This window comes from Astatotilapia calliptera, chromosome 19 (assembly GCF_964374335.1).
Source record: "Astatotilapia calliptera chromosome 19, fAstCal68.1, whole genome shotgun sequence".
Classification (NCBI taxonomy): Eukaryota; Metazoa; Chordata; class Actinopteri; order Cichliformes; family Cichlidae; genus Astatotilapia; species Astatotilapia calliptera.
The window spans coordinates 21,534,920-21,560,404 of record NC_137440.1 but is presented as its reverse complement, the minus strand read 5'-3'; the positions used below and the strand labels follow the sequence as shown (position 1 = coordinate 21,560,404).

Sequence of the window (25,485 nt, the reverse complement as noted above, 5' to 3'; positions counted from 1 at the left end):
TAGCTGCTGAGAATTATAATGGACTGATTTGGCTAACCATTCACCATGCTGTCTTTAAGTTCATACTGTCACAAAAAAGGAAAAAACTCCCAACCAATCATACGTCTGATAACTCATCGCTTTCTCATCTCTTGGGCTTTATTTTCCATGTTCATGTGCAGCACCGGGGAGGTGTCAGCCTGACAGAGCACACCAATTCCAGTAATTATCATCAACACATAATTATAATTACTTACTGCTGCCAAGTAATGGTAAAACATAGTGAAGGACTTGCAGCGTATGGAGAAAGATCTTATGTGTATGTTTGTGTGTTAGGATTCTCTTTATATTTTTTTGCTGTTATAAGTAGCTGAATGTTGACAAGCACAAATGCAGATACTGCAAAAGGAAGTATTTCTTCACCGGTTTTAGTTTGCAGCCTCAGCGAGGGGACACAAACCTGCTAGCTAATGCCAAAACACAGCCCGATACTGAATCTTGTGATGCCCAAGACATGTGTGTTTGAGACTGTGTGTGCACGTGTATATTTTATTTCTTTGTGTGTGCATCTCTGCCCTTGCCAAGTCAATCACACAGACGAGACTCACACACACACACACACACACACACACACATACACAAACACCTCTACAACTCAGGACACATTTACTATGCAGGACACTTCCTGTCGTAGCCTAGCAACGGTCTAAGTTGGCACAAATAAAGTGAACACGATACTAAAATATACGGAGACACTCGCATGCTCAAATACAAAGACAGTCCTGTTCCGGGAGATTGTTTTTTTAGAAGAAGAGTTCAGGTGGGATAAAGCGTGAGGGAGAGAGAGTGGAAGAGGACGTGCTGAAGACACGTTCGGTGAGAGAGCGACATTTCATGCTGCCTCTGTCCCTGTGGCCAAGCTGCAAGGTCAGGAGAAGGCATCCAGATTTTCTTTTTGATGACAAAATGAGCTATGTGATATTTTTAAAAAATAAGGCTATATTTTTCCAAATGATTATTATTTAACATTTATATTAATACTTTCAATGCAGTTGCAAACTTTCATTTATTTCAGAAAAAATAAAAATCAACTTGGACACTTGACAGCTACTTAAGGAGGCTGTTGGCACGTTTAATATTGTGACTATAGAGTGTAGCCTTTGGATGTGAAAAGTGAAGCCAATATTCCTTAAAGCTCCATTCCTTCTGGTTGCAAAAAGAAATCCACTTGTGCAGATGTTTTCTGAATGAGAGCATGAAAAAACAACCGTCCTGTTCACGCCATCTATGACCCGAGAAAACAGTTTTCTAATGAGCTTACAGTACGGACCAAACTGCTAGTTCTAATTTTTAATGAATACAAAACTGTTTATTTTGTATACTTTGGTCCTGTGTACACTAAAACCACATAGGAACAGACAGTTAGTGACCATCCAGCAACCACGGGTCAGAGGGAAAAATGTGTATTTTCTGAGTGGTTGCTGGAGGTTGCTGTCTGTCGCTGGGTGAAATTGGTAAAAGAAAAAAGGTGCTAGATGAAAAAGTTTGCTTGAAAGACATTAACTTCTCTGCAAACATTCATCATCTGAGTCTTCACTTCCTCTTTAACTTGAAAAATGCAACGCAAATGAGAAATGGAGAATGTTCACCTTCAAAGTAAAAGTTATGCCTTACCACTGCATTGCCCACATTTCAAAAACCTTTACTTGGAAGACAAACTGTCTCTGTTTTTGTTCTGCATTACACTTTTCACAGTTTCACTACAGGTTGGTGGGTAGTTTGTGAGCGTTGACATTACAGATAACCGCAGCAACCTTCCAGGAACCAAAGATTTCCCAAAGAAGTTTTATGTGCAGCACCATGTACCTCTTTGTGATCAATTCCACAACAGCGAATGCAATCAACCTCCAAAACCCCCCAGCCAACCACTCACAGAATATACATATTTCAACCAGTGGTTACCAGATGGATATTAACCAATCTTTATGCCTGTTTTGTTTGTTTTTTACTTTGCTCACTGATATTTCACACAACTTAACACATTTTTTGAAAGACTGAGTAATGAAAGGTGAGGCCGCCATGGTTCTACAACCTGGATCTGTCATTTTCTTCCAAGGTATATAAATAAGTAAACATTCTGCATATGCTAAAGCATTCGAATGCATGCACACTAAACAGGAAACAGACTGCCAGATTGTGTTGCCGTCTCTTTGTAACAAGGAAATGGGTCAGGCCATAATCCTAATCTGTGCCATTATAGTAATCCACACAAATAAACACAGACTTTAGGAATTGCTTCAGCTTCAGCAATGCATTGTGTCATAGCGCAGGGCCTGTTTGCATAGTAACAGCATCTTAGGGGAGAAGGTCTGAATGGTGTGCACCAGGACTATCACCGTGTGCATGTTTTTTTGTGCTTGTTTTGTCTGACGTAGAGGTGCCCCCCACTTCACACGCACACACACACATACCAAAGTGAGGCAGTCTCAGGGTTGAAGGATTTCAGATAACCAGTGTTTCAGTCTGTACCTCTATATCAACGCCCACCGGTTTTATTACAAACCCATCCTGTTCAGCAGAAGGTGCTGGAGCTATGAGGCAGACTAAAAGCCACTTTTGGCTAACGAACACTACAAACACAGTTCTGCTGGAAGGCTCCCAAAGAAATAAAGGGGCAATACTCCCAGACACACCTCATTGCAGTTCAAACACCTGCAATCATTCCGCATTCACACGTGATCACACAGAAACACACACACAGAAGCATCTCGCATACACACAACGCGCAGAAGACGGTGTCGTGAAATCAGTGAGGCAGTAAATAAAAGTGACAAAGGCCTCCATTCCAATCTACTCCTGCACTAGCCAGGAAATACAGAAGCACCCCGAGGCTGTGCTCACGCTCAGGCATGAGAAAGAAAAAGAGGAAGACAGACTGAGATGAAAGAAGATTTAAAGAGAAGCCATAACAAGAGCCAGCAAATGTGAGGAAAACATACACCAGCACAGATTTTGTAGAGAACAATTATTAAAGGAACTAAGGTGAAGGTGATGAGGGAAAAGAAAGATGAGCGCAACGATCTGTAGAATAGTTTAGAAGCTATTATTGATGGGTGGTGGAATACAGCTAATTTGAATTTTGCGTTAGAAATCCTGCAAGTGTTGATTTCATTCTGAATGAACCACTGTTAACATCTAAAGCCTACTGAAGCAATAATTTATCAGTAGTCTGAAATATAGCCGCTTATTAACCTGCCTGCTCACAGTACAGCCAGCTAATTAACAAGCTAGTAGAAACAAACACACAAAAAACAACCTAATCTGGGTTCAGGGAAAGGATTCATACTGCCTCATAATGACAAATACAATCACACTAAATAGTTTAAAATGATCGCAAACATATCTGACACTGCCTATGACCTGTGAGTGTGTATATTTATTTTGGTATCTGTGCATACATGTCAGAAAATAGTCAAAGCTTAGCCTTATCATAATACCTGCTTTGTGACGAACTAGGTAAACACTAACAGAATAATCTGTTACTGGAGCTTGTTTATGGTAGACAGACTCAAATTGACTGAAACACAATCTCCCACATACACAAATGTAATGTACACAAATGCTTTATTTAGCTTTCTGTTGTTAAAATCCAACCAAATAACTGCTTGACCTTGTCTCTGAAACGGATCTAAAACGATCCGATCTTAATCAAACATGAATTCATTGATCCATTTGCTCATTACTTTGACCTTATCTCTCATTTCAAATAAAACTGCTGAAATTTTTTTAAATTTGGAAGGAAACACTTCTCCCTCTAAATGCAACTGCTGTCAAACAGGCAAGAAAAGAGAGAGTAAGTGATTCGCAATGTGCCCAAGCGAGGGAGAAGGGCTGCTGTGAAGAGGAAAAGCGGCAGGTTCAGCACTTCGGCATCACGCTCCAGCAGCTCTGGAGGTCAAACGAACAGCCAAGCTGATTTACTGTGCGGGATGAAGGTGAAAGAGAGATAGGAAGAAACAGATGAGCGAGGGTATGGAGGACAGAACACATGAAGAGAAAAAGCATTTTAGATGAAAAGCAGTTAGAGTGGAAAAACAAAGAAAATGCAGCTAAAGGCCATAAAAAAGGAGAAGACACAGCAAATGAAGGATAATAGAGAGTGAGGGCTGGTATAGCTTATTGAATTACCTATTGATGAACATTTCAAGTGGCGAAAAAGTTGTTTTAAGCTCAATGACAGTATCAGTGAAAAAGAGGCTGCTCTATAACTGGGAAATATACAGTAGAAAGAGACAGACTGGGAAAGAAAAGCAAAGACAGAACGAGAGATTGTTATTGACATCAGCTATGGCTAATTGACTCTGGTCTGGGCGGCAGGAGTGCATTGTGGGTAAGTGGGACGTGTGACCTTGGGGAAGATAGAGAGAGGATGTAGGCTAATGAAAACACTGCCAGGTGTGAGTTTGTGTGTGCGTGAGTGTATCTCTGTATATGGTAAAAACAAGCACATCTGCTGGCCCCACAGTAACATCCACCTCAGTCACGGTTCACAGTTCATTCATAATGACTCCAGAGACTGAAGCACGTGTGTGTGTGTGTGTGTGTGTGTGTGTGTGTGTGTGTGTGTGTGTGTGTGTGTGTGTGTGTGTGTGTGTGTGTGTGTGTGTGTGTGTAAAAACAGCAGAAATTACAGTAGAACAGTTATATTGAAACAGAGTGACAATGGAAACCACAACAACACCACCACCAGGGACATGTGTTATATATGGCAACAGGCAGACACAAACACACACATATTCAGGTAGTGTACACAAAAAAAAAAAAACAAATTACACCTGAGCTGCATGTGCTTCCAGCTGCGACCCTCTGCGAGCAGTATGGACACTAATCCTGCCATTCAGCACAACATTCTTTTACATTTACATGTCACTCTGTAGTTGCACATGTCAGCCTGTTATCACACTACCAGCAGCTTATAAAACATGACTGTAGCCTATACATCTTTTAGGGGAGTCAGAGAATGATTATAATTTCTCATTACCACTGTGCTTATGGTGGATGCTAAATCTATGAACATCTACAGTGTGATTTGCAAAAGAATTACATTTATACCCAAATAAAACACTCACATTACAAAAATATTGTATTATACTAAGCTGCCTGGCATCTAGTCAAACTAGAACATGTCACGGTAAAGTGTAATTATTGATCAATCATTCAGTTTTTACATATTCCTTTAGATAAAATAAAATGAATTTAAATCTTGTAAGAATACACTGTCACAATGGTGAAAACAAACATGGAAATAGGTTTTCCTGATTCAGCAACAAGGCTGGTTCCAGCTTCTTAAAGGGGATTTGTGCTTTTTCTTTGTTTTTATGATTTGGGCTTGGCAAAACAAGCTCTAGACATTATCTTGAGCTCTCTGACGTTACTTACCATTATACCCCAAAACCAAAAAAAAATCACCATTTGCAGAATGTGCAAAATAAAAAAAAAATAAAAAAAAAAGGCCATATATTTTAGACCTCATTCTATCTCCAACCGCGCCAGTGAAAGTGTTTTCGATGTGACTAGTATTAGAAGGAAATCCATAAATCTTCAATTAACCCAAATATTTGGCATTCAAATTACAAACCTGTTAACTTCACAATCAATACTTGATAGTTAACCTTTGTTAAAAATCAACTGAAATGGAGCGGAAGGCACATTCCTCACAACACGTAATGCCAACCACTCATATGTCGTGTTGCCAATTTTAGCACGATCCAAGAATGACTAGTTTCAAAGAGATACAAACTGTATATGTGTATATGCTTGCTTTTGCTTGATCTTCTTTCCTGCTGTGAAACACTAGCTGGCGGAGTTTAGAACATCAAACAAGAGGAGTAAATGAAGTCACTCTATCTATCATACTGTTTTGAAGTCTTTTATGCCAGACTTTCTTACTTCATGCTGCTTCTCTGAGATATGTGTGTTCGTGTGTTCCGTGTCTGCGTGTGTGTGTGTTAAAAAGGAGTCTGTGGCAAGCGTGCAGAGGGAAAAATCTCCCATGGTCCTTTGCTGCGTGACTTCCAGCAGATAAGGAAGATAAAAAAGAAACACCTTTGAAGTTTTATTCAGTTCCTTAAGAGGGCAGGGAGGGAGGAGGAGGAGGAGGAGGAGAAGAACTGGGGAGGGGAGCAAGACAGGCAGAGCACTGCAGGTAAAAAAACAACAACAACAAAAAAACACAACAAAAACAAAAACACAACTATGGACAGAGGAGGAGGGAGAGAGAAAGTGATTAATCCTAATCTACGTTCTTTTTGTCTCTTTACATGCCAAGATAACAAGATTAGCTGTGAAGACTTCACTGATGTCTGACCTGAATCTGTGCATCATTTTCAGGATAAGTGAAACCCATGACATTTTCAGAAGAATACACACGACCTTGACTGCTGAACACATGAAAGGAGCATACACAGTGACAAGAGGAAATGTCAGACACTGCACGATCCTTGTATACACATTGATTTAGACACACGTACACCAGTGCAATAACCGGAAACCATGCAGGTGCTCTCTTTACAGCATCACTGTCACAGTGGGTGAGCATACACTAGAAAAGCCCACACGGCCCAGGTCCTCAACTGTCACGTCTTCTTCACTGTGTGTGTGTGTGTGTGTGTGTCTTTCAGACTGACTAGTGAATATTTAAAGAGGGTGCAGTAAGCAGCAGCAGCAGCAGCAGAGTGGATGTGTTCTGCCACCAGAGAGAAAAAGACTGGTCGCCTTCTTTCCACTTATTTTTACTGCTTCCTCACTGTGTGAAGACAGCAAAGTCACAGAGAGGGGAGGGGCCGATATGTGCAAACAACACACACACAAACACACGCAAAAGTATAAAATGGTTTATTGCTGTGAAGGCCAAGGAGACAGTTGATGAGATGATGTATATGGGTGTCACACATCCATCCATGTGTGTGAATGCGTGTATCAGTTTGCACTCCTGTGACCATGATATGATTAGTTGCCATCTCTAGTTGTCTTTTTGCCCATCAAGCTGAAAAATCACTTCTCCCACGGGAATGGCAAGAAACTGTGATTAATCAATTAGCAGATCAATAACCCTGTCAGTCAATAAGGCAACCTGTCAGTTTCTTCCTATATCCTATAGTGCCAAAAGAGGTGAGGAGTCTTTCCTCATTTTGAGAAGTACAGCTGACATAAAATATTCACAGGCATCAGGAAGAAAGAAAGGAAGACGGACATAACAGAAGTATTATAAGTATAACAAGAGAGTGAGTGGAGGTGATGGCTAAATAAAGGGAATAAAAGTGGGGAATACAGATGAGGCACAGGGACAACAGTGAAATCTAAAGGAGGAAGCCGAGAGAGTGGAAGATGAAGAGAGAGGGAAGTGGAGAGAGAAGGTATTTAATTATTCAGCATTACCCATGTTCTCTATTTATGGCCCTTTTAAACCTGGCAGTAGAAGCTATATATATATATGCACATACTGTAGGCACACTGTCCCCCCTTAAGTAGAGTTCACTGGGGATGTTTCAATACAGAAAACAGAGGAAACAAAAGAATGAACGTGATTATATATTGATAAGAGAAATCCACAAAAGCAAAAGGATGAAAAGTAAGAGGATGTGCAGGCAGAGGAGGAAGAACTAGCAACATAACCACCATGGATCTCTCATGTGAGAGGAGTGAAGACAGGGTAAAAATATTTTCTATCATTGGCTACGTCTCTGAACTATTTCTGCTGTCAAAGAAACTACAACAAAAATGATAATGTGGATAGATAGTTTTTTATTGTGATAAGATTTTAGGCATATATAAGAAGGAAAGGAGTGAAAGAGAGATGGTGGAAAGAGAACTGAGAGCCAGATCTGTATCATTTAACTAGATGGAGTAATGGAATTGCTGATAAACCTGTTATCTCTTGCTCACAGGCACACGTGGAACTATGTGGCACATTAGTGCCCTTCTTTAACCAATAATATAAAACAATGCTGCTATCACACACAAATGGATGCACAAAACCATGCATGCATAGTAAACCTATAGCTTCACTATACACATAGTTCACCGAGTGCAATTTACTACAGCAGAATAAGGCAAACTCATTTTGTGTTTTTCCTGCTGTAGGAATAGAATTGAGAAAACACTTTTTTTTTTACTTTTTCTTATAATCTTTCTATTCAGTTAAAGTGTAGATGTAAAAATGCCTTAAAACTTATTAAAAATTAAAACTTATTAAAGTTTTAATAACCTCAAAGCTAGCTTTAATTTTTTTTTTCATCCATATGATTTTTTTTACTTGTTATTTATGGTTTATTTGAAACTGTAGCACACCACAAATCAAGGCATAACTTGTACTCTGTGATCACATAAACATCAGAAAAACTGGCCCCTGAGCAACTTGAATATATTTTGGGAATCAAAACAAAGAGTCAAATCATTTTTGCAGTCTGTCTGACTCTTATCTCCTTCTGCTCTTTTCATCTGAGCGAAAAAAGGCAAACTGCACAGCACGCTGACAAGGATTCACTGATGCAGAACAGAGATACCACAGCTCTAAAGAATGATATTGTCCTGTGTTATTTTTCTCATATAACAAGTGTTTAAAATGATTCAGAACGAGCCAGAGCAATTCCACTTCACTAATACCCGCCAGGCTGAAGGTCAGTTTATCATCTCAGTGAGTCAGAGGTTCACCTGCTCAAAAAACGTTGATCCTCTTCAGGCAGCCTGCCTGAAAGAGGAACCTCAGCTGTGTGAGAAATTTAAAATAGATGACATTTTTGCTCAAGTGACTCTGCTGCTTATCTCTGTGTCTGAGACTGATCTTTCCTAGTTTAAGCTGTATTTATAGAGCACTGAACAGGATGATATTTGAAGTTTAATCTTTTTTTCTGCTATGTTTGTCCCTTTCATACAGCTATTATGACAGATAGGCCTTCATTTTTTTCATTAAAATTAAACTGGCAGTCCAAAATCTAAATATATGAGGATTCATATCACATATGAAAAAAGAAACCGGAAAACCCAACAGCCAATTACCATTCTGAGAAGAGAAACAACACTTCAAACCTCATTATCATCCTAAATTTGATCCCATTGTTACAGTTTTCAACACGCAGCACAGTTTGCTTTGTAAGCATTTCCAGGCACATACTTGTACCACCAAGAGTAACCATTATTCTCAAGCCATTTGTCATTAAATTTGCATTCCCCCACTTCCATACAGTAACAAAGAGGAATGACTAGCAAGCCCTTTTTCCTAATCATCATATTCCAGTCTGGCACTGAGCCTATGATTCTTTTTTTAGCCACAAAAATAAGCTAATTTATCAAATCAGCTTAATTGTTAAATAAATACGGGTGAGTGGGACTGTAAAGTATAGCCTTAACAAAGCACTCACATTGTGTGAGGTAAATGTGTATCAGAGGGGAGAAAGCGGCATGTGTGTGTGTGTGTGTGTGTAATGGAAAATTTCTTGGTCAAGTGACTGAAAAAGTTTAAGACCAACCTGGGCCTGAAGTTTCAAACAATATTTTTTATTATTATTATTTATTTATTTGTAGACTAAAAAAATAAAGATTCTACTGGTTATTATTATTTCTGTTTTTCGTCCTTTCTGGATCTTACAAACAACCACACACACACATATTTTTAGAAGTGTGGATAAGTATGTCTGACCTTTGTCTGACCTTTCATTTGGTTAAATAGGCTCCTCTCCATCACCACCTGACCGTAAGTCTCTGGTTCATTAGACACATCCTCAAGCATGCAAAATACATGCACTGAAGGCTTTCAGAGTCAGAGGCTGTCCACATATTTTATCGGTCCATATATTTAAACATATTTATTCCAACTAGGGGTCATTAAACAGAGTGACACAGGCTGCTTCCCTATCCTGCAGAGAGGCAAAATAAAGCAGCAGAATCAGGAAAAGGAAGCAAGGAACAGAGAACGACAGGCTGTCATGAAGAGAAGAGGAAGCTCAGACAGTGACATGGACTGAGAGATTCTGTTTAAATAACTGTGGGAAACAGCTGAGCCCATCTGACAACAAAAAGCACAAACCACAGTGATGTCACAAATGCAGACCGACTTAGCACGAGTACTTCCTGTGTCCCAGAAAAACCTCAAAAGGTTAAAGCATTGCTGAGATAAGAGAGGTCTAAAAACAGTAAAGAGAGTAAAGTGTTATTTAAAGGGACAAGAAAAATTAGCAGGTTATCGTACTTTTACACATCTACAGTTTCACCACAGCTGTGGGGTTTCTTTTATCTCCTGTATTATTTCCTATGCTCCTTCATTTACATTGTCTTTCTTTGTTTCACGCGGGCTACTTGCAGAGGCTAAATAAAAAACTGATAAGAATGAGGAGCATGCTATCAGAACGACATTCTTAGTGTATATAAGTCTCACCTTGTACACCTGCCCATATGTGCCATTTCCCACCAGCTCAACCAGCTCAAAGATGCCGACGGGATCCTGTAAATTCAAAGAAAAGACAGTGGAATGGTTAGAATACAGACACTCAGCTCTACATAACCTTAAAACAAACTCAGATTGTTTGAATGCAATAAGGTATGGCATATGTTTGCACAGAAAAGCCTTCAGCTGGTCTAAGTCTTAGGTACAGGAAGAGACAGCTTCACAGCTGCCAGATGAATTGTCTAGAAATTTTAATCAGATGGTGATCAGAGATGAGTCTAAAGAGAAGCAAATGAGCGGTGATATGGGGGTTTAAGTAACTTTACATCCAGCGCCATCATCAAAAAAAGGATTACATTCCCTCCAGCCTTAGCTTCATCTTATGTTTATTGCTCAGTGATAAATGTTAGCATGTTAACAGACAAATTATATCTACTTAACATCAACACACTGTAATTCTGAGCATGCTAGCATGTTGATGTTGCATGCAGCGTTGAGTCTTTTAATCCATATTACAACAGTGGGCATGTATTCTAAACAGTGCAGGTAGTTTAAATGAGCAGTAATGTCTCAGTAAAGCTCTCAGAGTGTTGATACACTATTCTGAAATGCAGTGCTGGATTGCTTTAGGCATGCATCCAGACTAGCTAATAATTTAAGCCCACGGTCGCTAGGTTGCCAACACAACTCAACGCATCTTTGAAAAGGAGCAGCTTGAACTGAGCATAAAACCCACTGACCCTGTGCACACACACACACACACACACACACACACACACCTCCCCCTTCCTTTCTGCTGCACGTTGCTACGGCATTCCAACAATAGCTGGCATTTACCCTCTCCTTCCTTCTCTCTCTCTTGCTTTCTCCCTGTCTCTTTCACACTCTCTCTGCTCCTCCAGCTTCTGTTTTCCAACCAGCTGAAGTCCATCTATGTCTGTCTCACTCTTTTATCTGCACTTTGCTCTCATTCCAACAGTGAATGAGGTTCAGAGTTCCAGAAACACTGAGGTCCTTTTACCAGCTTTACCAGCTTTTCTCCCCGCCGCTGTCATTCACAAGTTTGATAAATGTGGCCATCATTCATCAATACATCAACTGTCCTCAACCAGAACGCTGGAGCTATTCTTGAGGTTTTATTCACTCGACATGTTCATGATGACAACACAATAAAGCAAGTAATCTTACAATGATAGTTCAGACTTTTGAAAATGTCATTACCAGCTCACTGGAATGTGGATTACAGTATGTTACAGCCAACTCTACTGGGTATTCAAATAAATCTTTGATCCGTTTTTTATATTCCATTCTTCTTTTAGAGCAAAAGAAGATGTTTAAAAATGTGATTCTTCAACTGGGGGCAAAGCTAAAGGCTTATTTCATTGCTGATTCACCAAAAATAAACTGCACTATTATGTAGATCTACACTGGGACTCATACAAACCTAAAGAACAGAGAGTTTTACACAATACTCCTTTCTCACAGACAATTCCCCTCTCAATAATACATCTTTTTTTTTATTTCTATTCTGAACAGCCACACATGTATTCTATTTGCATCCTTGTCCCTCTTTTCTAACCTTATCACTTTCCTCCCGTCTTGCATTCGCAGTTCATCTATTTTTTTTTTTTTTTATCACGTACTTTCTCTTTCTCACTGTTTGCACTTCACATTCATATCATGTCTGTGAATTTTCAATTGAACTTGCAGCTAACTTTGCTGGCATGACACGTGCGCTACCACAGTGCTAGTGAACCACATACCACAGATGAAAAAAGATTTTCCTCTGATGTTAAACAGGTAACGCTATAGCCTATTTTAAGGGGTTTGCATAAATGTTAAGACTTCTAAAATGCATTTTCTCCTTCTTCTGTTCTTCTGTCTCAACTTCCCCCTCTTCCTTCTCAGTGTCTCTGCCTTTCCCCATCCCTCCCTTTGTCTCTCTCACTCTGTCTCCATATGTTTGTTTCTGTTGGTCTCAGCAGACCTGTCAACCTGTCAGCTGTTTCTGAAGACAGGGCCTTGCGCTTTTCTTGTTCCCTTCTTCCTGTTTTCTGTCGTTTTTCACCCCTCCGTTGTGTTCTGCAGACGCCAGCACACACATGCGCTTTTCCTCGTACACAAACGCACGCGCACACATCGCAAAACTCATTCTCTCACTTTCTGTCTCAAGTACATCCTCCCGCTGTCTAGCTCTCTCACACTCTCAAAACTACATGCACACAAAAACACACACACTGTGCCAATAACACACTCCTACACAGGGATAGTGTTCAAATGTTCTAACAAGTATGAGTGGGCACAAAATGATGAGTGTATGTCTAAGTAAATGCTTGTGCACGTGAAAGAGAGAAAGTTAGAGAGAGACTGCTAGTTGCTTTTAACAGTGCTAACATGGGCATTCTGAGTGTGCATGTGACCGGTGTTGCCAGCTTATAGAGGTAGATTATTTCACCGTTTACTTTCTTTATCTCTCACTACTTCTGTGTGTGCATCTCCATGTGTGTGCTTGACAGCTGTGTGAATCAACTCTCAGAGCCGCAAACAAAGTTCTGACAGTCTGTCTCGAGATTCATCGAAGGATGCCTTCTCGTTTCCTTTTTTGTTTACACACAACAGAAACGTTCACGTGCAAAAAAAAGAAAAGAAAATACATATAGGTACAAAGGCAATGCTTCAGTTCATACATATCTTTAGGCTTACCCACAAAAATATAGTACAATATCATTCATATTTTAGAGGCCACTTGCAGAATCAGCTCTCGGCACGTGGCCACCTCTAAGACTGCATCTGCGTCTGTGCGTCTGTGGGTTGGAGTTCCCTGTAACTGAAACAATTCGGCCTACTTCCTTGTTTTGTTTTGGGGGTTTTTTTTTTCATTTTGTTTTCCTGCTGAGTCTTTGCCAGGGTCACATGACAGCCATATGACCCCATTGGTGGCCAATTAATCATGCTGTGCGTCTCTATAAAGCTGCTGAATAACAGTACATTAAAAATAGCTTGTGATACATTAAAAAAAGTGCTCAGAGAAAGAAGAATGAGGATCCACCAACAGATGTAAAGACACCCACAGACAACTTTTGAGCAGAGGCTTCTGTCTGATGATGGTGCAGTTTTTTTTCTTACTTAGCTTTATTCCAGTTCAGACGCTTCTCTAAGAATTTTTCAAAGCCACAAAAGAACACGACTTCCTTTATTTTCTATAAGCCGTTGCAACATGATAGAAGCATGACACTGACTGGTCACCGATAACCTTTATTGTACTTCATACAGCTTTTCTAATAAGTTAATGTAGGTAACAGCTAATTGACCAATTGTCAGCGATGATTTTATTGGCCAATAGCTATCTGCAAATCTATCACTATCAGTATTTATAACAGCTGACAAATTAAAATGTAAAAAGTAATGAGCAATTCAATAACTACACATAACAAAAGTTACAGAAAAAAAACATATCGGTCGTTATATGTAATAGCAGATTTTTAAAGCACCAAATATCGGTAGCAGTATCAGTCTTAAAAATCCTATATCAGTCAGGCTCTAGTCACAAGTACATTGTATTAACTTTTGGTACATGAGATGAATACAGTAATGGCTTGTCTCTTTTGCTCCAGACAGAGAATATTGGCCCATGAGCAGCAGAGTCCATTAATAATGGATTTTTAAGAGCAGGCCTGCAGCCCTTGCGAAAGCCACTTTACGACATGTGTGAGGACTTTTACTGACTGCATTCATTCTTTCATTCTACAGCCTAACCTTAATTCTCTCCACTACATTCCTAACTTTAACTCCTATCTAACCAAAAGCTAATCCTAGCTTTAACCTTAAAACTAATGTTAAAACCAGAGCAAATTACTCACATAAAATCGCTATCAGGTGATCTAAGCATGGCTGAATACACATGGAAACATAATCAATCTGATCAGAACAAGTTGCATGCAAAGGCCATAAGAAATGCAGCTGACTCTTAAATATATATTGCTTGCTCCAGCGGATTACAAGGCTGAGAGGGCCATGTGTAAACAAGGTAATTAAAGATTTTCAGTAGAGCTATTAACAACGAATCAACTGTTACTTACAAAGTAGACTCGCCCTTCTTGAGAAGTAATGTATCACTCAATGCTTTGTTGCCTGACACATTTTGATGCATTCGAGGTATGTGAATTCCTTTGACAAAACCACACCTCGATGCCATTGTGTAAAGTCTAACCAAAGCCACTTTTACTCTCTAATGCTGTGTCTGTTTGTTCATTGTATCAGCCATATATCAGCTGTGTTATGAATTAAACCAATACTAAATCTAAAGATCACATTGCACTAGAGAGTAGTCACTAAGGTCTTTGTATGAGATTTTACTTAGTTCTGATTTCTCTTATGAGTTCAGCTCCAAACATTAGTATTCATATCAATCACACAACACAGTTACATACTTTAAAAATATGCTCAAGTGACATGTGACTTCAAATTAAAAGTGGAGAGGAAAAATGAAAAATAAAATTAAGACAGAGGCAACACATTTAACACACAAAAACAGCAGTACAATAAGTGAACATTAGAGTCCCGATGAAATTGAAAATAATCACTGCAGATGCTGGAAATCTAATCTATGACAGTACATTTACATGGTGACACAAACAATTATTCTTCCGGTTTAGTGAATCAGTTTGCAGCTACATCCCAATCACGCTACATTTTACCAGCTATCTTTATCTTTGTGAATGACAGACCAACAGCAGATAGCTTATTCAATGCAAAGTTTAGAGTCATATATTTATAATATAGCAGAGAAAGACAGAAGGTCTATTAAGGTTAAATCATCACATCTGAGAAGATAAGCTATGAGTATTCTGATTAAGATGACGATTTACAAAACCACTTCTCAAATTATTTGTTTAAAAAAAATTGGCTTATCAGAAAATAACAAATTCTTTCAGGTCTTTTAGCGTATTTTTATTGTACATTCCTGCTGCTAAAAAGTAAGACTTTGAAGTGTCTTTATAGTCATAACAGTCATGATTATTTCAACCAGACCCAGCAGTGAGTTGTGCAAGCTTTGCAACGAAAGCTGAGGAAATAAAATTAAAATTGCACAAATCTCTATTTTCACATAGACAATTGCTAAACTTGTATAACGTTACGCGTAATGTGATGTGGGTCAAACTAACAAACCACATGACTAAGACAACTGGCAGTTGATGTGAATACTATTGATCATCCTGTTGCAATGCTGTGTTTTGAACTTTTGGATTCTGGCAATTATTTGAATCTTTCATGATACAACTGTAAACTAAAAAAAAAAACCCACATGGCAATACTACTGGCCCAATATACAGCCCACACCCCTATACCGCAAAATTGCTCTAGAAAGTCTTAAGGATTGCGACAAAGAGCTCAAGAGGTTGACTCCAGATGGCCAAAATGTGTATACCATATAAGCTGACAGTACATCCATATTGTGCTTAAAACTTATCAAATAATCCCAATGCACCCTGAGTTACTATAACATGGCTTATGTATAGTTTTGTATCGCACAACAGTACTTTAGCATTATATCACCAGCCTTTATGCAGTAAAAGTTAAACTCAAAATGTTACTTTTTACACTCACCAAGATCAAGATTTTTGCCAAGCTCATATTTACCTATTGTATATCTGTAGTATATCTTTCTGTGCATTAGCCATGGACCAGGTGAGTGCAGTTAATTTTTGTAGAAAGTGATTTTCAGAGATGTGAGGTGGATTGAATTAGGGACTCTAAGAGGATGATAGGAGTCATGCTGGGGCCAGCTTTGCCTCTTATAAAACCACTTACACTTAACAACACAGCTCAACACTGCTTGTTTTTACAAGGAGATGTCGTTGTAGCCCAATTCCCAGTACATCTCACCCAGACATGTACAGTACATTAGCAGGAGTCCACTTCTAATCACAGATTAACAGGCCACTGAAGAGGGTACACGCTGCAGGGTTTGTTCTGCAATGCAACAGAACCTCTCGCCACCCGATTCTGCCAACTTGCAATCTCACACCTTTCCCTATCCCCATTTGCCCATCACTCCTCCCCTTCTGCATGAATTGCTTTTCTACATCCCTCTGTCATTTCAATACATTTTTCTTTCCTTGCTGCCCTGCACAATGTGAGTGTGACACAATGGAGGGATCACTCCTATTATGGACTTGTCTGCATGCACATGATTCCTTCAAACACTTCAGATCAAGTGTAAGTGTGCACTTGTGCGTCACTGAATGAGAGGGGTGAAAAAGGAAGCTAGTATGTGGTGCAGTGCATACTTTCAAACATGCTGGAATAGAACGCATTCGATATGTTGCACTTTGACTGTTTTAAGTCATGGAACTGGAGCTCTTGATGTTTTTCATGATGTTTGCCATGCATAATGCAAACCAGGAGTTTACAAACTCACGGAGGACATCAAGGTGGCTACGTGCATCTTTTTTATACAGTCTACATTTGGTTTTTGTCAAGCACTTCTAAGAAGTCGTTTAGAAAGCAGACAGTGCGGTCAGTGCTTACACAAAACAAACTACTCATGTGAGGTTTGCCAAGGAATCCTTTCCTACATCTTTTCTTGGCTCACTTACTTTTTTCCTGAAATGAGCTAGCAAGTTGCAAGAAGCAAAATACCAGCATTTATTAATTTGATATCATAGTTTTATATACTGATTATTACATTTTTAAAGGATTTTAATCATTCATAAACACACACAAAATGTGTAATACATAGTTTACAACACTAAAATAGTTAAAGGCACATAACTGTTTACAACAACTCTTTCAGGTACCATATCAAGTGATGGTTTTTATAGATCTAATAAAGTACAATAATTAAAATGTGCCCATCAATCCTTATAGATGCTTACAAATATATTATGGTATGTTATAAATAATTAATTAACTATAATAATAATAAAAGCTACACTGGAGGGCTTAAATAAGTAAAACATGCATGCAGACCACAACTACTTATACATTTTAATACTTATGGCAGGGAATTAAAGCTTTAATCTAACTCCATTAGTGACTTGAGGGGGAAAAAATAGGTCAACTAGAAGCAGGCAGGCACAGTGGAAGGGAGGGTGGGAGGGAGAGGGGCATTTCTCAGCGACAGTCTGCCATACAGTATATAGACTATTCATGAATAAGCTCTGTGTAAGCCTTGGGCACTGCTGTGGCCCCGTTACTATGGAGTCCATAGTGAGGGGCAGAGGAATGTGGCCTTACTGGGCAACAGGGATTGAGAGGGAGAGGCTCTAGAGATGGGTCTTTGCCTTGAACTACTTTAGTCACTGGTCACATCTCCACCTTTACCCCGAGCTCAGCCCTCTTGTCATTTTCTTCTTCCCTTCTTGGGTTCTCTCACTGTCTCTCAATGTTCCTGTAAATCTCTCTAAGCTGCCTTCATCTTCAATCCAGCTTTCTCCCTCTGCGTTTTCTCTTAGTCTTTCTCTGACCATGTCACTATCCCTTCATCCTTTCACCTTTTCTCGCTTTCATCTCAGCTTTCACACCTGACTCCCAGCACAGCACATTAGTCTACTGCCAGTATTAGTGTGTGGTGTGTGTGTCTGTGTGTGTATTACTCTGGCTGGACTTCCTGCTGGTTTGCCATCTGTTGCTCTAGTCAGCTGACTAGATGAGCTTGTGCTCCTGACGCCTCTGACCTGTGTGTGTTCGCATCACTTTGCATAAAAACCACTGTCTGTATTTAAAGAATTTTTAAAGTATTCAACCTTGTATGATATTTTTTTATGGTTATTGCGGGTCATGGTAGGATGGACCAGAGCAGCAACATTTCTGTGAATGCCTCTAGTAAGTCTGGCCTTCCCCACTATAATAAAACATGATGCATCTATGCAGGTGCCGCAGGGTTGATGTGTCACACCAGCAGATGTTGCAGAGACCTGACAAGGCATATGAAAACAAAGCAAGAGAGGAAAAAATGCAGAGGCAGCAAACATGAAAAACCACTTCTTTTTCCACTTTACTTCCCACTCAATTCTGTCTGTCTCTTGTAAGTGTGTGTGTCTGTGTGATGCTCATTGTGCCTATAAGGAAGCTCTAGCCCTGGAACAGCCCCCCACCCCCCCAACCATACACTCATATAGACTAAAACACAATGCCCCACCATCTTCACCAAGCCCAGTATTTATAAGCCCCCACTCAACCCTCCCCACCTCGTCAGAGCCAGCTGACCTACTTCCTGTCTAGCCAGTCCAGCAGTGGATGACTGTAACTTCATCTTAGACCATGTGTGTGTCTGTCTATGTGTGTGTGCGCGCACGTATGTATTGCTCGGGAAGATAGGTATTGTTCATACATGTTGAATGGACAAACCTTGGTTTGTTTAAGACTTCTCTGGAAATCATTGTTTATTTCAGCTTGTAAAACATGTTGTTCAGGTTGTGTAACTTGGTTACGGAGGAAATCACAGAAGACATTCACAACATAATATTACAAGGAAATAGCTGGAGTATAGTGTTGGGGAAAAATATTAAAATAAAAGTTTTGGCTTCCCTTAATGTAGCATTATGGTGGTAGGAAATCTCTATTCTATTTTTTCTGTTCTATTTTGTCCACTTCCATCTTTTGACTCAAGTACTATTTTTATGAAAAATATGAAAACTTTTTTTAGAGCTGCACCACTTCATCAAATGAAATATGTAACATAGGATTCTGCTCTTGCCAAAAACCTTTAAGCCTCTTAGTGTTTTGAAATCATCACTACTTTTAAGATAGTAGTAATCATTTGACAAAATTAAATATTCCGATACTCCTAAATGCACTTCTATGTAAAGGCAAACATGCGCATCTGCACATCAATGTAAGCTGCCTCTAAGTCACAGTGACAGACACTTGAAATCCTGCCTCCTAAAGAATAAGGCATCCATGGCTGAACTCCCACTCGCCTCCTCATTCCTCTTTCAGTGTTTCTCTGTCTGTTTTGTTCTACTCCTCTTCTTCTTTCAGATTTCTCTTTCCATTCTGTCTTTAATAGAGCTTGTCCCGCTGATGAAATTTTGCTAGGCGTAAACCTGAAAAGTAGCACTTATTTTCCTAAACACTTGATTCACAATTCCTTGGAAATGTTATTCTTCTTTCAAGCAGTGCAAGGAGGTGGGCGCAGAGACATAATGCTAGGAGACAGAGCGACTGGCAGAGAGACAGGGAGGTACATTCACTCAGTCAGATAGTCAAGGTGATAGAAAAACAGGTGATGAAATTGATAGAAAAGAAATGGAATGGAGGTAGATGGATGAGTTGGTGTTAGTGGAGCAGAAACAAGTAGGCGAGAAACCATGAAGCAAGCAAGAGACCAGCAAAGACAGAACCGGAGACAAAAATGGCATGTGGGCACAAACAGACGACAACTGCGCTGTGTGAGAGAGACAAAGCAAGAGGGATGTGGTTTTGTTTCTCAAAGCGGCAAACGGGTCTTTAGCTGAAGCATCCCTTACTGCTTTATGCAGTTGACTATCAGCTTGGCAGACACCTACACATTAGAAACACACGTACTGCCCAATGAAGTGAAAATACGGGTCTGCACACATAAACACAGGCTGTTTGTGTATGCCTGTCTGTTTGTGTGCACATGTGTGTGTGCGTGTTTGTGTGTATTATGGCTTACAGCACATACTGGATGAACAAAAGAACTGGCTATTGCAGCATGCAAGGCTTCAGTTGTGACTTTGAGTAGGTTACAGTGACTACAGGTAGGTTGGCACACTTCCCTCTCTCTCTTGCACACACACGCGCACACATACACTGAGTAAATACCATGATGAACAGCAAAAGAGAGGAAATCTGGATGAATATGAGTTTGACTTAAAAGCAGTTTCTGTCGTGTTCTTACAATACACAAGCCAAGAGAATCAGCAGCGTGTGGTTGAAATAGGTTAAATTCCACTCTGAATCAATTCTGATGAGGCTATAATAGGCTGGCCCACTGAAAGAAGATACACAACACCCCCTATCCAGGTCAGCAAAATCACAGCCTCAACCTCAATTCAGCATCACACACAACACCGACCTTCCTGTAACTGACTTGAATGAAGATAAGCCTTCAGATGTGCGAGCCAGCTGTAATGTTAGTTAATGTCTATATATAATTTGATCTATAATTTGACACACTGTGGCGGCCCGTCTCCCGCACATCCGCCTTTTGCAGCCTCCTCTGCTCTGTGCCGGTTGTTATTCAGGGAGCACTGTCAGGTGCAAGAGAAGGAGGAACGCGCGAGTGCACACATCAATTTTCTTACACACAGACACGCACACACACACTTTTTCTTTTTTTTCTTTAACAGAAATTAAACGTAAATTAATCTTACTCTCAAAGTAGATAGGTCGATTTCGTCCAGGCTCCGTGCTGGAGAGTCACTCGCCATGATGGAGGACACAAAAAAGCGACTGTCTGTTGTCCGATATCCAGAAACGGTCTTAGCTGTCACGACTGTGTGGTCTCCTCTGCTGCTAGGTCTCTACTATTCCCCCTCTCTCTTGCACAGTGATGTGTCAATGGATGAGAAAATAATATCAGTCCCTTTCTCGTCAGCAGCTGGACGCTCCTCGGGCCTGGAGCGCACAGCTAGAGCGCAAACGCGTGGATGATAGAAAGCGATAGCACCGTGTACATCAACACTTGGAAGTCCATGTCTGCGGGATGTAGACCATACAGAGTAAGGTGAAGCAATACGGAGACTGATTTGTTTCTGGTACAGAAGCTGCTGTGACAGCCAGCCAGTAAATATAGAGAAGGAGGGAGGTGGGAGCCGCTTTCCCTCAGCAAACCACGCCTGTTACCGGGCGGGGTTTACTGAGGCAGCGAGGACTTCCAAACTTTTTTCTTCCTCATGTTTAATAGCAATGTCCTTGTACAAAAGAAAAGAAAAGAAAGGAAAAGAAAAGAAACTGAGTGAAGATATACTTTCTGATTTTTTCTTATTATTATTATTATTATTATTATTATTATTATTATTATTTTATTTGTATAGTACTTTTCTACAAAGTGCTTCACAGTGTCAATAGAAGCCACAGATTAAAGTTAAGTATGCCTGTTCAAACATACAGACACATTAATGGACACTAAATCAACAGTACGGTCAGACATTCATTCCAACATACACACTTCCATACACGCAAATAGTTGTAAAGTATAGCCCAAAGCAAAGAGGGAAATTAAGGGAAAGCTTATAAAAATGTGTATTCAGCAGTTGTTTTAAACAAATATCAGAATAGGTCACCTGATAGAGGCTAAGCGAGGCTGTCCCAAAGTGGACTCTGCTGATTCTGTCAAACAAGAACCTTGGATTTTGTTTATCATTATTAACCAAACCAGCAACATAAGATGTGCCAAGATATTTTATGAGTTAGTTTAGTGTGGAGGAAGTAAAAAAGTTTCCAAGTATTTACGTTACAGAACATCGTAAAAATAGCATTGACTTCCATCCAAGTTCAGTCAGTGTAGAGTTTAATATTATTAGCACTAGGCGAGGCAAGCAAAGCCATGCCAGTAGAAAACAGATGGAAACATCAAGACATCAAAACACAAAATTCCACACTGACATACCTGTGAAAGGAACTTCCTTTTCAGGGGTTTTCATCATGCCCTTAACTGAAGAGATTTCTAAGGAAGAAAGTTTATTTGGGTTTGACATGTTTTTTGTTTTTTTTCCATAAAGTGCCAAACAAAAATAAGAACAAGGAAGGAGGGCTGTTTTCAGGAAGAAAAAATGGAAAATTAATTATTTCCCAGCTGTGTGTTTTTGGCTTTACACAATTAATTTCAAACAGATTTTATTTTAGAGAATTTAGACACTCAAGCAGATCAGAGGTTTTTTGTTTTGGCTTTTCTTGTCACATTTTGGAGTACTGCCACTGAAACCATGCATGACTTCACAACAACCTGTGTCACGTGCTTAAGAGAATTCTTAATGACACATAAACTAAATTCCCGATCAGGTAGCTTTATATCCTTATGTTTCTAAACCAGCAAGCAACTAGGCCATCTCACATGCCATAACATGCAGCCAACGACATTCTACTGAATAAGGCCTCCTGAGTTTTATGGAGTGTCATTTTCCAGAGAAGGGAGGAGCGTTATGTAATCAACTGCCTTCAAATGGAAGGACAAAAAAAAAAACTAAGCCTTTAGCATTTATGCTCTTTATGTTTTGCTGTTTCTTTTATGCTCCTTATGTGCTTCCTATGAAATCCCCTCGTTTGGGTTTGTTAGTACTTCTTTTGCTATAGCAGAGCTGATTGCACACATGTACAAGTGGCCAACGCCCCGGTGATTTTTCACAATAAAAAAAACCCATTCGTTTAGCATATTATTCTCCACTTTCCACTATATATGTTTGCAATTTGTAATTCTCCATATAAATTTTAATGTTTGGTTCATAAACACAGTGGGTCTTTTATACAACAGTATAGTCTTTCCTACCAGATTCCCAAATAATATAAGATGTCCTTCAGCCTAGCTTTTGCACCCAACTTTTATTCACAAAGTTAATTAAACATATTGATTATTGCAAATGCTGCTGATTTCACTGCTTCATGAGAAAAGAAATACAAGTTTGCTGCTTTCTGGGAGTTAACAGGTTCAACAGTTCTTATTTCTTATGCAAGAACCTACCTGTTTGTTCATAGTTGGAGCGAAAAGCCGTTGTTTTACTCATATTGATGTGTACTAGAGATGGGAATGTAGTCACACGGGAATTATAAAAACGTATTATGCAGGAGCCTGTTATTAAAGCTGGTCTGTCAAGCCATATATCTTAGAAATGATCAAGTTTCACAGCTGTGTCTACTTTCATGTGAAAAGGAAACAAAAAGTCCAAAGATATGCGTATTTGTTAGTCATTTTAATTACATAGTTTCAAATGAACAAATAGATATCGGAAATCTTTAACTGTACAAAAAGGTTATTGTGCATAAACTGAATGAAGGCAAGAGGTCCAGAGAGTTTACAGAAACAACAGCTTCAAGGTGGGTATGAAAAAGAAAAAAGTCCAAAATCATCAGTGTGAACGTGACATACATTTAAAAATAAATCTTAAAGAATGCTCGATTCTTTAAAATCCATAAATAATAAACAGGGCAGACGATAATGTCAAATTCAAAACAGTTAAAAAAGTAAAAGTGTTTTAAGCACTTTATTTTACATCTGCCAATTTTGTGGTCCCAGTCATTTTCTCTTACATAAATGGCAATGATTCACACATTGGGTAGACAAAGGGTTCTGCCTTTTCATGACAAAACTGGAGCTCTATGCCAGGTCAAAGTAATTATGTGCTTGATTTGTAAAATACATTGCGACTCCAATGTGTCATAATTACCGGCTGTGCGATTCGTTTCTAAAGAAGTGTTTTTTTATCTTCACATTTAGGGGATGGTGATGCTCAAACAAGACAATGTGGAAAATATTAAAAATTAAAACAAACTGGGTAACACGAGTCCATACTTTCACATTTACAAAATATATAAACTGCTCGTGGATCACCTATCGCAAGTATCTCGATAAAAGGTAATTTTACTCTGAACTGTTACATTACAATAAAAACAAAACAAAAAAATAAAGACTTTGAAATGCTGTTTTCAATCTGGAACTACACAGAAGCTGGAACGAAGCAATTTCAAAGCCTGACTTCATACGAAAGCTTTACATCCAGCTTCATCTGCATGCTTAATGACAAACATAATTGCTGTAGTTTTGCTGGGTTTCTTTTGTTACAATGTTCAAAATCCATTTTCACTCACCAAGAGGACCTTAAAGATCCTGGAGATCTTATTTTCTAATTTTGCAACTGATTTTTAGGAAGCTAGCACCATCTGCTGAACAAAGAAGAAATTTCTCTTCTCAATGGGTACGCCGATTGTCTTAAAAAGCCACTGAATCATTTTAACAGGTCACAAAACATCTTCAACAACAAATAAAATGTCAGTGATGAAGTTTTGTTTTTTTCTCAGAGGTGCGATTGGTACAAGCATCACGGCAATCAGATTTCAGCATAGTTAGTAAACTGTGCACTGCTCTCGAAACGGTAACATTGTCTCTGTGCAGTTGGCAACAAAGTAAAGACCAAGCATAACTTCAATTTCTTACACAAACAAAATCTTCAAAACACCTCTGAGATTACATGCTTGTAAATTTAAATAATTTATCAAAAGCAGCACATACTTAACAGACAACTCTTCCGTGAGCTCATAAACAGCATACATGGCACTAATGCATGTTACGGGCATACATAACGAACTCAGTTAATCACATTTTACCATCTAATGTTTAGATTTTGTGATTTCTAAACAGAGCTGAATATCTGTTAGTGTCATAAATTGGTTATAGACTTCATCATCATGGTCCCATACAAGCTTCTGCCATCTTATGAGCCTTTTGCACAGTTCAAAGGTCTAAGCATCTAGAATTCAAGATAAAGTGATTCCCAAAACCCAGTCTTCATGTTGTCTTTCCACATATTGAATGCAGTCACACTGCTATCATAGGTGCCCATCTTCTTCACATAATACATCCAAACACTAACATGCTATAACTACTGTCTAGTGTTTTCCAGTAGCAATAGATCTCAGAGATTTGTCATTGCTCAGCAATCGTATCAAGCAAAAAGAGAAAGTTTTAATCTGACTTTCATCTCAGAAATCTATTATTCAGAAGTGATCTCTTCCAACTCCAGTACTGAACATTTATCATCATTAAACTGTAAAAAACCACCCAGAGGCTTCCCACAAGAGGCCTTCTCAAGGAACAGTCCATTTCATTTTGTGAGTAATGGGCTGAAACCCTTCATGTCCAGATCTCAGTTGGAACCATGGCTTCCTTTGTCCCAACAGAGGGCATGAGATTTTGCTCAGACAGGAAGTCCAGAGGAAATTGCACTAGGAAGCCACGGATTTTGCGCAGCTCCTCCTGAGCTCGGGCAAGATCAGTCTGGGCCAAACCTGGCTTGGACTGGTACTGCTCCAACTCCGACATATTTCTAACAAGGGATGAAGGAAGGCAGCGAAACACCTGCAACCAAACATATGCCTCATTA

The 25,485-nt window shown here is 39.3% G+C and overlaps 2 protein-coding genes across 12 annotated transcripts in view; both read right to left on the bottom strand.

The window, feature by feature from the left end:
* The window catches only part of tnika (TRAF2 and NCK interacting kinase a), a 53,542-nt gene extending 32,314 nt beyond the window's left edge, over positions 1-21,228 (bottom strand). For all 10 annotated transcript variants that reach the window (XR_013903754.1, XR_013903755.1, XM_080293891.1 and 7 more), the window contains exons 1-2: positions 20,764-21,228; positions 10,412-10,477 (exon numbers count right to left, since the gene is read on the bottom strand). Coding sequence is in view for 8 of the 10 variants with exons in the window: in XM_080293891.1 (XP_080150017.1) it covers positions 10,412-10,477; positions 20,764-20,820 (123 nt within the window). In the remaining 2 variants the exon portion in view is untranslated. The remainder of the gene's footprint in view (positions 1-10,411; positions 10,478-20,763) is intronic.
* A 2,051-nt stretch (positions 21,229-23,279) lies between these two features.
* pld1a (phospholipase D1a) overlaps positions 23,280-25,485 on the bottom strand; it is a 32,172-nt gene continuing 29,966 nt past the window's right edge. For both annotated transcript variants that reach the window (XM_026151726.2, XM_026151725.2), the window contains exon 26: positions 23,280-25,460. In XM_026151726.2, coding sequence (XP_026007511.1) covers positions 25,236-25,460 — 225 coding nt within the window. In that variant the 3' untranslated portion in view covers positions 23,280-25,235. The remainder of the gene's footprint in view (positions 25,461-25,485) is intronic.